The 16,256-nt window shown below is 34.7% G+C and overlaps 1 protein-coding gene and 1 long non-coding RNA gene across 2 annotated transcripts in view; one reads left to right on the forward strand and one right to left on the reverse strand.

The window, feature by feature from the left end:
• LOC115065766 (carcinine transporter) overlaps positions 1-16,256 on the reverse strand; it is a 1,371,383-nt gene that overhangs the window by 618,951 nt on the left and 736,176 nt on the right. The window contains exon 5 of the mRNA XM_049462541.1: positions 6,802-7,165. Coding sequence (XP_049318498.1) covers positions 6,802-7,165 — 364 coding nt within the window. The remainder of the gene's footprint in view (positions 1-6,801; positions 7,166-16,256) is intronic.
• The window catches only part of LOC125775761 (uncharacterized), a 258,804-nt gene that overhangs the window by 12,397 nt on the left and 230,151 nt on the right, over positions 1-16,256 (forward strand). The window lies entirely within an intron of this gene.

A 16,256-nucleotide genomic window follows, 5' to 3' on the forward strand; every position in this document is an offset into this window, starting at 1 on the left:
TTTTTCTTGTTTAATTGATGAGTAACTTTTTGGCACATACGCCAATGTGTCATATTAAAAAGAAGGCGTTGACTTGTTGACAATGCTATGAATAACTACCGCATTAAGATATGTGAAAAAAATAGTATTGACCGTTGCTTATAAATGCATCTGATGCAACAATGGTAAATGCTTGAAAACTAAAAGTTTTATGTAAAAAATATGACAACTTCAAGGTTATGAGTCAATTTGACTACCTTGTGGAAATTGCAGAAACTTTAATAACTCAAGCCATTCCACGACGATCTGGTGGAGTGCATAATAACAATATCAGTAACGTACAGACGGCTTCATTTAATATCAAAACTGCGCAGATGTGCTCGCTGCCACCATTGTGAAGAATAAACTCAGTTTAATTGCAGAAAATGTGATGTAATACTTCATTCAAAACAATGCTGCTTTGACTTCCATAATGGGTTACCACAACATGAAAAGAAAATAAAAATTAATCAATAAACTAATAAAAAAAAAGCTTTCGTTAGTTTTAATATAAATTATCATTCAAGCGATTAAAAAAAAACTTTGTGTTTAAACAAATTTTAAATTCCTATTTAACTAATTTTTTTCAACATATAATACACACATCTGCCCAATGGGTATTTCAATACCCAAGTGAGTATATTCAGCTCCAGGATCTTAGCGGGTTAAGAATATTTTTTCTTAGTTTTTGTTTGTTAAGGAAATTCTACCTATACCTACCTACTATGATAAATTTTGTAGGTATTTCCTATTTTCTAGTTTACTGGAAACCTTTGAAAATACATTTTCTGATTTTTTAAAATGCCTCAACTTTGACCTTGAAAATGGGCACCTTATAAGTAGTGTATATTGTTTAACATTTCCTCTATGAATAAGAAAAAAAATAAAATCGATATCTTCAAAAGCTTTCTAGATATGATTCTTCGCGTGGGCACTGTTGCGAGGGTATTTAAATACCCATCAGGCAGAAGTAGGTTAGGTAGCAAAAAACGCAAAAGAAATGGCGTTGATGGTGTGAATTATACTTAATTTATAAAAACAAAGAAAAGGTGGTAAATGGTACACACATATGAATAAACAAGTGAGCGAAGTGATTTACTGTACTGGTGTGACAAAATAAAAGTACAAAACGTGTTTGCCCTTTACAAAAAATTAACTTAACAGTTTGGAAAGAGCCGGTTGAAACAATCGTTTAAAAGAACTCTTTAAAGTACCGATAGAACTTGAAGTGCCGGTATAAATAAAAACCTTTTTACGCTGCTTTCACACCGCCACTGCCACCACTTCGCTGCTTTTATCACTATGTGGCTGCCATCAGTCTGTTGCTGCCGTCAAAACGCTGCTGCTACACACTGCTGTTTAAACCGTCGGGGTAAGCGCTGTCAAACAGCCGACTCACCAGATAAGGAATGGGTATTATTAACAAGCAAACAAAAATAAAAATGCTGTATTGAGGTGAATGTGATTCTGGGGTTGCGGATTCGTTTTAATTAAGGTGCGACTTTATTGAAAATTGCATATCTTAAAAATTAAAATTTTTTTTTTCGAAAATTTAATTCTTGGGCAAAATTTTTTAATTGTACAATTGTTCATTTTAAGTTATTTCTATCGTTTGGCTTTTCGTGTAATTGAGAATAGATATTTTTATCGTTCTCGTCAATCCCAACATTTCCAGATTTATTCTGTTGCCTATGATGTCCCTTTAAAAATAAAGGCTGACATCACCGTCATTAAAGAATTGCTATGAACGGGACAAGGACTGAGACGAGTAGATCTTTTCGACATTTACTACAGTGTCCATATAAACGAGCACAGCTTCGGTGTGGATTAATGGTGGGAGAGAGACTCCGTCGCCGAGTACTATCATTCACTCCGGAGAATGAACGTCTAGCCACAATCCGCATCAAAGCGAGGTTCTTCAACATATCGCTGATTTGCGCCCACGCCCCAACGGAAGAGAAGGACGATGTGACCAAAGATGCCTTTTATGAGTGCTTGGAGCACACTTATGAGAGATGCCCCGCCACGATGTTAAAATCGTGCTTGGCGACTTCAACGCCAGGGTGGGCAAAGAAGGTATCTTTGGCACTACGGTCGGTAAATCCAGCCTCCACGAGGAAACGTCCCCAAATGGGTTGAGGCTGATCGACTTCGCCGGGGCCCGAAATATGGTTATCTGTAGAACTAGATTCCAGCATAAGACAATTCATCAAGCTACCTGGCTGTCTCCGGAACGAAAAGTTACCAACTAAATCGATCATGTCGACACGTCTCCAGTATTTTAGACGTGCGTGTTTTCGACGTCGAGAAGCTGCAATCGGAACAGACAGCCCAACGATTTTCTACTCGACTTGCACTCCTGCTCTGTAAGAGCACTCATTAGCAACAGCTGTACGTACAGCTGCAAATGAAACCATTGGTTTTCGGAAAAAGCAAAAAACAGCTGGTACGATGACTAGTGCCGTGTCGAAGTGGAGAGAAAGCAGACTGCCTACCTCGCAACGTTACGAACGACCACAACACGTGCGGAATGGGATAAATACCGAGAGTTGGAGAGAGAAGTAAAACACACTTGCAGACAAAAAAGCGAGAGACCGCGTGAGTACGAAGAGCTTGACAAGCTGATTGAAAGGGGTAATGCTCGAAAATTCTACGAAAAGGCGCGGCGACAAACAGAAGTTTTAAGACAGGATCATACTCTTGTAGGACCCCAGAGGTGATCTAGTGATTGATGCTCAAAGTGTACTAAAATTATGGAGAGAATACTTCTTACTTCGCATGTCAACGGTTGGAATTTAAGTGTGCTCTGCCCAATCTACAAAAAGAGAGGCTCCACAATCTTCACCAACTACCGTAGAATAAGCCTCCTCAACATCGTACATAAGGTTCTATGGAGCAACAAACTGAGCAGGCTTTATGCCGAGATGCCTGAATTTGGTATCACCGCAAAACTTATTCAACTATGTAAACTGACGCTATGCACTGCCAAAAACTCCGTCAGCATTGAGAAGGACTTCTCCGAACCGTTCGATACCAAGCGGTTTCATATAGGACATCTCCCTTTCGTGTCACTTCTTCAATCTCCACTGGGAGAAAATAATTCGAATTGCAGAACTAAACAGAGAAGGTACCATATTCGGTTGGTCGTCGACGTTCGTCGATGATATTGATATCATTGGCCTTAAGAACCTCGTCGTTAGTTCTGCTTTCTCTAGAATGTATAAAGAAGCGCAGCAAATGGATCTGGTAGTGAAGGAACCAGTATTAATAGCAACAGCATTGTCTGTCTCGAAATTTAATGCAGAAGAACTCTTGTCAACGGATGTTACTTCAGAATGAGTAAGGAATTGAAAAGTAAAGTCCACTCTTGACGAACAAAAACACAAACTTTATAAGATATATACTCGTATTATTCCCGACCTTCCATATAGTGCAGATGCATGGACGATAACAACATCTGATGAGTCGACGATACAAGTTTTCGAGAGAGGGGAAGATTTATAGTCCATTGCGAATTGGCCACGGCATTCAAAATACTCCATCTCTGAAAAAAATCGAATTGGCGCCACATCGGCTATAACCGCGTAAGCGGTGTCTACGCTAGTATATAAAATTTCACAGACTCACGTAAGGTACATTGTGTATGTAAACGTAACATAAAGCATGTACGAGATGTGTAAAAAATTTTTTAAATTTTGAATTTTCGAATTTCACGGGCTACCTACATTTGGTTATCGATATTTTTATTTTGGTATGCTTTTACACTAGTCTCGAACTTATGTTCACAGTTTCAGCTATAAAGCATATTCACAAGGATTTTGTTTGCGAGAGGCATAAACTTATACCTGTTTTGTGTGTTCGGCGATTTCCTGTTGTAGAGAGAAATGAATCAAAGAATTTGCAGTCAGTTGTGTGTGAAAAATAAAATTATGTGCTCAATAACCATTGAAATGTTGACAGTGGCATACGGTGGGGGTACTCTGAACCAAAAAATGTTTACAAGTGATACTAATTGATGGGATACTAATTGAATGCCGCCAGGGGTGATCTAGATTTCTTTAAAACGGCCATAAGTGCTGATGAATCATGGATATACAGTTATTTTATCGAATCCAAACTTCAATCGTCTTAATGGAAGAGCTCAGGAGAGCCAAAGTAAAAAAAACACACATTGCTTAGAGAGCTTAAGGGTATGGCAAATAGTGCATATAAGAACTGCTTCGAGGATAGGAAAAATGTAGGCTTAAGTGTATTATATATAAAAGACTACTTTGGGAAAAGCTTTAGTATACCGTGCAAGGATTTCGGGAATAAAATGGGTATGGTCGAATAGAGGAGACTCTCCAGATCAAGAATATATATAGTTGTCGCCGCAGCTTATAGTTTCCGAGATATTCGCGTTTATAGGTGAAAATTACCATTATTTTAATTACGTATTTTCTCGATATAAAATTAATTTTGCACTTTTATATCCACTAGCACTTCACTAATTCATTTGTACACATTTATTTTATATTATATAGTAGAAAAACCGTTTAAATTCAATATTTAACTTTTCGTTAAAATTTATTTATTTGTTTTTTTTTTTTTTTTGTTAAACCCTCTATGACATTGCTACTTCCTCGCGTATAACTCCTTTTTGCATGGGCGGCCTTCTGCCGCGCTTCAAAAAAAATAACCCTGATCGGTCCAACATCGGAGTGTATCAAATTTTTTTCGCGTAGAACTCCTTTTTGCGTTGGCGGCTTTCGACCGCGCTTCTAAAATAATAACCAGGTCGGTCCAACACCGGGGTGTATCAAATTTTTTTTCGCTTAGAACTCCTTTTTGCGTGGGTGGCCTTCGGCCGCGCTTCAAAAAAAAAAAAAATAACCCTGGTCGGAAAAACACTCTTTCTATTTTTTTTAGTTTGTAAAATACGAGGGCTGCTATATATATTTCTGGCCTAATAATGAAAATAGGAATATTTATCAACGAAAATGGTTTCTTTTTTTTTCGTTGGATTTGGCTGGTTTGGAAGACCCACACGGTCGATTGCTGTTTTGTTTCGGGCTCATATGCATAGATCCATGATTCGTCACCTGTGACGATCTTATAAACGTCTTTTGAAGTACCGCGATCGTATTTTTTCAGCATTTTTTTACACCAATCCACACGAGCCTTTTTTGAGCGATTGTCAAATTGTGCGGGATCCCACGAGAACAAACCTTTTTTACGGCCAGGTGTTCATGCAATATCGAATGTATGCTCGTGAGAGAAATGCATAGGCATGCCCCTATCTGAAGGTATGTTACATAACGGTCTTGCATTATCAGTTCACGTACGGCATCGATGTTTTCTGGCACAACGGCTGTTTTTGGACGACCTTGACGGAATTCGTCTTTGAGCGAGCGTCGGCCACGATTGAATTCGTTGTAACAGTTTTTCACAGTGCTATAGGACGGTGCTTCATAGCCATACAAAGATTTTTGTTCATCGATGCACTCTTGTCGTGATAATCCGCGTCGAAAGTTGTGAAAAATGATCGCACGAAAATGTTCACGAGTTAATTCCATTTTTTGGCCGATATGAATTTTTTAATTCCCTTTAAATAAAACAATTCACGATTAAATGACAAAACGTTCTGAGTGATGTTATGCTAAAGATGTCAAACTTTCCAATGGAAATGTCTGATTGCACCTGGCAACACTTAGTGTTGCCTAGTCCAGAAATATATATATATAGCAGCCTATGTATTTTAGTTTGGTACAATAATTATTTGACAATTTATTATTCTAAAATAATCATAATTCAACAATAAATTAAATGTATAATAAAAGCTATTTTTGAACTATATTGTATAAAATAAATGTGTACAAATGAATTAGTGAAATTTATTTTATATCGAGAAAATACGTAATTAAAATAGTGGTAATTTTCAACTTTAAACGCGAATATCTCGAAAACTATAAGCTTCATGCGGCTATAACTATATACATTCTTAATCTGGAGAATATTCCTCTATCCGACCGTACCCATTCCCGAAATCCTGGGACGGTATACTAAAGCCGACCCCTACTTTGAAGGAGAACAAATAAAAATTGATGAATTATTATATATATTTTTAAACAAATGGATTATTACAATTATCCTCTTCGGTTTTATTTATATCACATACTATATACATATGTATATGTCGCATTCGAAGATGCTTTTAATATAACTTTAACCGACGCGAAGTAAAAGATAACAATAAAACTAAGCCAGTCTATGACTCAAAAGAAATCAAGGAGACACATAATTACATTGTAATTTATTAAGGATTTCATTCAATAATTTGCTTGCACCATTTTATTAAATAAAGTTTTGCCACCACCGGAAGGATGATGATTTCCCCGGCATTGATCATTGAAAATTGCAATTATTTGGTTAAACGTATCCCTTCCATACTTGATTATTTCATTTTACACCATATGTATTCCCTTTTATGAAGCCAAATTTAGTTACTGTTCTTAAACAGGTCGTTTTATTTTTCAAAATAAGGTCATTCTATGAGTGTGGCAATGGTACGTTTCCACTCATTAGCAATACTAAGCAACTTGTAGAGGGAAAATCAATGGTCATGCAACTTTTATTATTTCGATGGATATGCTATAACAACATAATACAAAAAACTTAATTAATCTATAAATAAAGTTCAAAATGTTCACAAAACATTATTTACATGCAGTTCATTATGTAAACAATTATATTATTTGCGCATATTATTATTAATTCTCTTTTATTATATTTGATAATAATTACCTCAATAAGTCAATTACTCCGACATTGGCGGTATTCTTATTCGAATCTTTTTTTTTAGCTATTTTCGCTTCCAAATTAGTCTTGATTTTGTTTGGTAATTTTCGGCCGTTAACTTTTGCCATGTTTTCTAAGACTTCAAGTGCTTCTTCTAAACGACCTCGCATTAATAACCATCGAGGAGATTCCGGCATAATAAAAATGTATAAAAAATATAAAGTAAACGGTACGGAAGTGTACAAAGAAAGTTTCACCCATTCGCGTTCCAGGTAAGTAATTAATGACAATAACATTATGCCTGATGTATAAAAAGTACAAGTCATCACAGTCACAAACGACCTATAGTTTTCACCCACGAGTTCCAATGCTGAAAAATTAAAAAAAAATGAATTTAAAAAAATACATTCTTTACCGTTGCAACTGTTAAAAAAACCCACAAAGATGGACGGATACAATCAAAGAGAATAAATGCAATAAACAATATATCATAGCTCGCAAATAACTGTCGACCGTTTTTCTTCTTGTGCTCTCGTTGCGAGCACAACCGATAAAGTTCATACTCTCTCGCTCTCGCTCTGAGCAAGAGACTCTTGCTGTCTTCATTTATGTTTTCTGTTGAGCGCTTTTCGTTGAGCTCTTTGTATTTCGCATTTCAATGAGCAGTAAATAAAGAGCAGAACGAGAAACGCTCGCACAAAGAGAGTCAGCAAAAGACCGATTGATCGAAAAACTCAACGCAAACGGTCTTCACATTTACTTTTGTTGTTGTAAAAAAGAAATAATATAATTTGATTAATAGAACAGTTTAATTTTATTTTCAAATATTTTTGTTAACAAGTTTCATTTAGATTCAATATTCCATATATCAAAATGCTATCAAAAAGAGAAAAAAAGTTTCAGACAATGTTGTTTTTAAATTTTTTTTGCATTTTTATATGTTTATAGTAGTATATATTTTTTGGAACATTTTTTAGATATTATGTGTTAAGCTTTATAACTAGTAAGGCGTTTAAATTTTCTGCACTAATCGAACTTCTTCGTTCACTTAATATAAAGTGTAGGGCTGCGAATGTCCGTACGACAGACACTTGCGTTGCAGGTGTAGCCAGCACAACCTGCGCTAGTGCACTTATATGCGGAATCTTAAGCTGCAAATCATTAAAAAATTCCAATATATTTGAATTTAATGGCAAGCGACCAAATTTTACGTCGAAGTTTTCGATGTCAGCCTAAATTTTGACAAGTTTTGTAGAAACAGGAGCTTTTTTGCTTTCTGACACTGTCTGCAAATCGTCCAAAAATGCCGAGAACAGCGACTTCTCTTCAGATGAGAATGCGGTTGAAAGAATTGACAAGACAGGGGAAGCAAACATCTCTTCACGCACAGGAGTTTCGAGCGCTGGGACATTTCGTGTTTGTGCCTTAAATAATAAAGCAATAAAAAGTATGAAATGTTTCTTGGATTTTAGTTTAGTACAAGTATTAGTTTTTGACGAAGACAATTTTAATTATTAACATAGTTTCTCAAAACTACAACATAAACAAAACAGGACCCAAATTTCAAACATTCTATGGCATACAGCTTACTTCTTTCAACTCAAATAAACCAAAAGCTATTTTTTTTAAATTAGCCTTTGCTAACGATTTCTGATATTCGACAACGTACAATTTACCCGAGGATCCATGTAAATCGTTGCAAATAATGCATAATTTTCTTACAATTTTTTTCTCTTATTTTTATCTGTGCTGATAGTTTTTTTTTTTATTAAATTGTGGCTATTCTCGCATTTCAATTTTAGTTCCATCCATACTACGAAGAACTCACTATAAACTAAATCTTTGTCTTGTAGCTTTGGGGTTGCCTGGTACATATGTATGTATCGCTGAAAGCGTCAATGTACGTCTCGATCCAATCCCAATCGGCATCTACACAAGCATAAGACTGCGCGGCAGGAAACCCTTTAAATCCAATAATTTTTTTAGCATTAAATAGGTTGAATTCCACCTTGTAGCATCGTCGAGCGGTGGTATGTTTTTTTCATTCTCAATTAAGACACGTCTGCATAGATTTTATAAATGTATATATATATATATACCTATATATATAACTTTATATATGTATATATATTATATATTTATAACTTATCATTACTTACCTATATGTTTCTGTGCGCAGCGATTTGTATAATGTGCGACAGGCACTTATTTTGTTTTGTTCACATCGAATACGCACAGTTTTAGAGTGTGTGCTGCACATCTCACAAGGTGTATATTAGCAAGTTCAATAGAATCCAATTCATTCAGAAGATTCTCACTTTTTATGTCTTCTTCAAAAAGGGAATCATCTGTCGCATCATTTAAAACTTGGATGGCTTTTATCATGTTTCGCCCATTATCAGACGTAATGCTGTGTGCATGAATATGAAAATTTAAAAAAATTACATATTTTAAAAATTGTATGTAGTTTAAATTTTACCTGTAGATTTGATCTAGTGAAATTCTATAATCATCTAAGATTTCCAGAATTTTTTTCTTCATATATATTCCAGTGTGAGATTCCCCGAGCTCAATCATTCCCAAAGTCTTTACAATTATTTCGGTTTTAGCCAGGCTTGCGTGTATGATTTGCAAATTTATTCCTAGAATGGTTTTATCCATTCTGGTGGCAACATTGATTTTCAGCGACACCAGCTTTCCCTTCACAAGTGCCCTTATGTTTTCTTTGACAAACTCCTCTTTGACTGACACAAAATTCATAATATTTCGAGACGTTACAGGGTTCATGCCAAGTGCATTATATATTGGATCCATTATTTCTTCGAACCCTTCACTGTCTAGAAATATGAATGGTTTTCCGTCCGTCCATTTTAATCAAAGAAGAAACAATTGCTTTTTCGCTCGTTTGATACGATATTCTTCGTTTTTCTTCACATTGAGTCAATTTTGAATATACAGAATTGTTCCACTCATTGAAAATGTCCATATGTTTCGTTGTTAAATGCCGTCTTAAGTTTGTTGAATGATCGCCGGACAATTTAATACCGCAAACATTACAAATTGACTTGTTCTCTTCCAAATTAAATTTAAAGAATTGGTGCACATTTTTATTCATGTCTCTACCCATTTTATACAGCAAATATTTCACAACTTCACACCCTCAATTAACGATCGCAATTAATATATTTCGTCTGCAAAACAGACGTTTATACCAATAAACATTCAAAATACTTTTTGCTTCCTTGAACACGACAAACCGATCTTGGAACAACCACAACAAAGCAGAATAAAAAAAAACGGTTTCGCTCTGAGCGCGAGCGAGCTCATTCAAGAACCCATAAAACGGTTGCTTTCTGAGTCTTTTCGTAAAGAGTCTGGGATAGTCATTTATTTGCAGACAACGAGAAACGGTCGACAGTTATTTGCGAGCTCTGCAATATATATGTATGTACATACAGTTGATATCGGTTATATGCAATTGTTATAATGTATATATGTATATACACAATCAATTCGATGTAAACAAAAATTGCACACAAGAAATATAATATATAAAAAAGCCTCTAAGGGATATATATTGTTATGGAAAAAATAGCCACGCATCGAATCTAAGCTAAGCAAGGCGTTGAGGGGTGTTTAATACAAGTATCAGATTGCGCAAACACTTCCTCATCTTCAATAGAATTTTCACTGACTGCTAATACGTCCGCAACAATATCCTCGTCCGACATGGTTCCAACGCAGACAAGTTCATTATCGAATTGAATGTATTCGTTATCAAGTGTGCACCATTCATAGTTTTCGAAATGAACAATTTTATTTTAAATTTGTACCATCTTGAACACGAAATCTTCCTTTTTGAAACAATTACTAATTGCTTGCTGCTTAAAAAAGTTCCAAGCGCGATTTGCATATTTGATACCATCCAAAATAGTGAGCGATTTCAGGAATTCAACTATACGATAGATAGCCTTTTCTCCAACGCACAAATTTGTTTTTTTTTTTTTTTTTATTAGGATTTGTCGATATTCCATTTTAAATGAGTAGCTGTATAAGGGCAGTTGTATTTGGTGGCAAAAATTCAATCATAATGTTTGAGAATTTCTCATCTGTATTTTGGCAAGGACCATTATCAACAATCAAACATATCTGCTTGTTATTTTTTTTCAAGATTTTGATTGAGATATATTAGAATCTTTTTTCAAATAACACTCGTCATCCAAGCACTTCAATTATTATAATATGGTAACGGTAGCTGTTTTCCTTTAAAATACCGTGGCTTAGGCTTTCCAATGTAATATGCACGTTTATACGTGCCGGTTGCATTGCATAGAAACAGAAATGTGAGGCTTTGCTTTTGAATTTTGAATCCCTTTGGATTCTGATACTTGCCTTTGTAACTTCTATTTTGCAACGCCTTGTAGTACAGCCCGGTTTTATCGGCATTAAATATACAATCCGGAGAAAATTTGTCAAGAATATGAGGCAAACGGGTAGTAATGAAGACTTCTGCACTTGTTGCGTTATTTTCGCCAGATTTTCCGTAAATCTTGGAGAAGTTAAGAGCATTTCGCTGACACCAACTACGGTCTGGCACATAACCTTCGTTTAATTTTAAGACAAATTCCTGTGCTTTAGAAAGCAAGACAGGTCCATTAACAATTCCATTTTGGGAGCGGATTTGGGTAAACCAGGACAACAAGGTTCTGTCCAAATTCACGTGTGCGCCTTTCCTATCCCGTTTCCGAATTGGAATTTGATATGGCGGGGATTTTGTTCTCTTGGATACGAATGCGCGATATAGTGCTTAAATTAACTTTGTATTTAGCAGCAATGATTTTTCGGTCTTTGGAAGTCTTTTTCGCTGCTAAAACAACATGACGTGACATTGTAACAAGTGTAACACAAAATCATATGTTTGACAATCGATAGAATAAATTTAGTATTTCAGTGTTGGAAAATTTGCTTAAAACAGAAAATGTCTTGCATAAATGCGATATTTGCCTATAAATGATTTGCATTCAAACAACCAAATTCATATAATAAATCCGTGTATAATGCGTTGAAATACGAACATTTTACATATAACCAAAACTTGCATATAAGCGGTTCGTCATATAACCGATATATAATGTACTTGTACATAAAATTGCCGTCGGCTATTGCCCTTTTTCAGTTGAACTAAAATTTGTTATGTACTATACTTAACACAAAATTTGACTATAACTTTAAAGCAGTAAATTTCCATGTTTTAGGTCGTAATTAGACGAAAAGAATATATGTATGTATATGCCATGAAAAAGTTTGCTTTTTTATTTAGGAAACCGCTTTAACGATAGTATAATTATATATAATTATTATATAGTAGTACTACTATAACTTTTATAAAAAAAAGCAAACTTTATACGAAAAAAAGGTACTGTTTTTATTCATTATTAAAAAAGTACTTAAGCTACATAAATGTCAATTCATCGAATTTAATACTTGGAAAACTATTCAAAGATTACGTATATAATTTTGTTTACATTTACTTATTTTAATCAATATTGAAGATTTCATTTTAAGAATGAAATTATTGTAAAATTAGTCTTAAGATCAACTTGAAAGAGTAAAGACATACAATTTTATTTTTAAAAATAAAAAAACTTATGATCTTTCCTTTCATAAAACATATATGTAATTGCCGCAGTCACGGAGTTGTGATTCTTAAGAAATACAATAAAAGTTTACCTATCGCGAAAGTGAATAAAATAATAAAAAGTTCAAAGTAAAGTCGATGTGTAAAAAATAAAAAGTCTATGCACTTTAATTAAATAACTGTGTTTAAAAACAAAAAAAAAAAGATGAGTCGATTTGATGTCAACCGAGATTTAGGAAACGGAGGAGAACTAACCGAGCAGGAGCAACAAATGGCTCGATTATTTTACGAGAAAACTCGATTCTCGAGTAGAATCGGGATCGAGTTGACCATCCCTACTGGCAGCCATCGGGGCACATATAAAACCTCCGCACAATAACCACCACAAAAAAAAGATTTTTTTTTCTATGTAATTTATATGGAAAACAGAAAATTTGAAATAGGCACCGCTTAATATTAATATTAGGAGCTCATCTTTTGAGTGACTTTTTTTTACACATTTTCGAAAGTTTTGAGCCTGTTTTTCAGTTGAAAAAAAATGGTTGCCTCAGAATGGCACACCCTAGTGATTACTCAACAAGAAGAAGCCATTAACCAAATGAGGTTGCAATATGCAAATCAAGTGCAACCTCAATCATTATTAAACACGAAAGAGCTGTTACAACAATTTAGACAGGTGAGGTGTTTGGACGAGGGTATTATATAATGGCGTTTATAAAATCAATGGAAGCCATCATCAACTTATGCCCACAAAACAACCAACAATTGATAAACCTGGCGATGACAATAATAGCTAACGAAAAGATTCTTGGAGATGCAGCAAGACACACACAAGAACTAGGCGACAACCCAACATGTCAGGAAATTAAAACTAAATTAATACAATAAGGAAGACAAAAGACAACATATGGCGACATCTTTAACAAATGCAATAATATAAAAGTAAGTAATTTAAGAGAATTATTTGATTATTTTCAAAAAGCTAAATTTGAGATAAATCAAATATATTTATTTGATGAGGATAAGCCTAATATTTATAAGTCAGATAGGGTAGACAGAGATTTAGTTAGCTTATTAATTGAAAAAATTGATGTACTTATGAGATCACATTCAAATGAAAATTGTTGGCTTAACGATATTATAAATAAATATTCTAAAATTAAAGCTTTAGATGATAAGCAAACAAAATTTGACTATGAATAAAACGCATTTTCGCACTAATCAAAACAAAAAAAGGGAACAGCTCAGTTACACGAATTAAATCAACTACCAATATGTATAACCAAAATAATCAAAACACACAAAATACTAATACATATACGACAAAATGTATTCACACAATTTTACACAAAACTACGGCAGAGGAAATAGTAGCAATTATACCAGATTTTCGCGTAGGAGCACTAACAACAATAATACCACACTAACACCTGAACCAATGGAAGTAGGTGTACTCGAGGAAAATAATTTTTAACAACGCCTCAAGAACAAAACTCCCTATAATAACGGGTGATTTTTTTGAGGTTAGGATTTTCATGCATTAGTATTTGACAGATCACGTGGGATTTCAGACATGGTGTCAAAGAGAAAGATGCTCAGTATGCTTTGACATTTCATCATGGATAGACTTACTAACGAGCAGCGCTTGCAAATCATTGAATTTTATTACCAAAATCAGTGTTCGGTTCGAAATGTGTTTCGCGCTTTACGTCCGATTTATGGTCTACATAATCGACCAAGTGAGCAAACAATTAATGCGATTGTGACCAAGTTTCGCACTCAGTTTACTTTATTGGACATTAAACCAACCACACGAATGCGTACAGTGCGTACAGAAGAGAATATTGCGTCTGTTTCTGAGAGTGTGGCTGAAGACCGTGAAATGTCGATTCGTCGCCGTTCGCAGCAATTGGGTTTGTGTTATTCGACCACATGGAAGATTTTACGCAAAGATCTTGGTGTAAAACCGTATAAAATACAGCTCGTGCAAGAACTGAAGCCGAACGATCTGCCACAACGTCGAATTTTCAGTGAATGGGCCCTAGAAAAGTTGGCAGAAAATCCGCTTTTTTATCGACAAATTTTGTTCAGCGATGAGGCTCATTTCTGGTTGAATGGCTACGTAAATAAGCAAAATTGCCGCATTTGGGGTGAAGAGCAACCAGAAGCCGTTCAAGAACTGCCCATGCATCCCGAAAAATGCACTGTTTGGTGTGGTTTGTACGCTGGTGGAATCATTGGACCGTATTTTTTCAAAGATGCTGTTGGACGCAACGTTACGGTGAATGGCGATCGCTATCGTTCGATGCTAACAAACTTTTTGTTGCCAAAAATGGAAGAACTGAACTTGGTTGACATGTGGTTTCAACAAGATGGCCACACAGCTCGCGATTCTATGGCCATTTTGAGGGAAAACTTCGGACAACAATTCATCTCAAGAAATGGACCCGTAAGTTGGCCACCAAGATCATGCGATTTAACGCCTTTAGACTATTTTTTGTGGGGCTACGTCAAGTCTAAAGTCTACAGAAATAAGCCAGCAACTATTCCAGCTTTGGAAGACAACATTTCCGAAGAAATTCGGGCTATTCCGGCCGAAATGCTCGAAAAAGTTGCCCAAAATTGGACTTTCCGAATGGACCACCTAAGACGCAGCCGCGGTCAACATTTAAATGAAATTATCTTCAAAAAGTAAATGTCATGAACCAATCTAACGTTTCAAATAAAGAACCGATGAGATTTTGCAAATTTTATGCGTTTTTTTTAAAAAAAAAGTTATCAAGCTCTTAAAAAAACACCCTTTAAATATAATGATAGGAAAAACTAAAATTAGTTGCTTTATAGATACAGGATGAACTACAAGCATGTTAAAAGAAAAAATGCTACCGCAAAATTATCGCAAGATAACAATGAAATATGCTATAAAATACAAAACTTTAAACGAGGTAAATCAGATAAAAAGTGTAGTAACCACACCATTTCCAAAAGAATTTCGATGCTTTTGCACACTTCAGTGGAAACTATTGAACTTTTCAAACACAAAATTTTCAGGCTTAATAGTCCAAAATTTCTTAAACCTTACAAGCAAAAATTAGTTGTGTGGAAAACTACGTTGAAATTAAAAAAAAAAATAAAATTTATTTCGAAGAATTTAATTATTCCCAATAAATAGAAAATGTTTGCAATTTGGATCATACTAAACAAAATTATCAAAAATATAAATTAAATTTTTCTCATTTGAATAAAGAAGAACATCAAGCAACCTTAAGGATGCTCAATGACTTCGAAGACCTTTTCTTTAAAGAAGGAGATAAACTATCATGCACCAATAGGTACAGCATGAAATTATAACAACAAATACAATAGTCCTTTATAGATTGTAGAGAAAAAAGTAGACAATTCCGGGAAGAAGAAATATAGAATTGTCATCGGCTACAGAAAATTAAACGAATTTACCGTAGATGACAAATTTCCGGCACAATTCGGATGTTTTAGGCGCCGCGATTTGAAGGTACCGTTGGAAAGAGGAGTCCTCCTTAAAAAATATATAGGGTTATAGGTACCGCAAATGCTAAGTTTACGAGATATTCGACCTTAAAGTTCAAAAATTCGCAAAATTCGACCACTGCAAGCTATTTCACCACATAAGACACACTTCATTCACATTTTTCACTTCAAATTAATTAAATTACATTATAAACTTTTAAATAAATCCACATTTTACACTTTTCGCAGGTTTTTTACATAAAAAATCTTTATTTTAAAAATTGCATTTTACACCCGTTTAAACCTCATTTGTTTTCCAAAAATTACGACGAAATGG

The sequence above is a fragment of the Bactrocera dorsalis genome, chromosome 1 (assembly GCF_023373825.1).
Source record: "Bactrocera dorsalis isolate Fly_Bdor chromosome 1, ASM2337382v1, whole genome shotgun sequence".
NCBI lineage: Eukaryota > Metazoa > Arthropoda > Insecta > Diptera > Tephritidae > Bactrocera > Bactrocera dorsalis.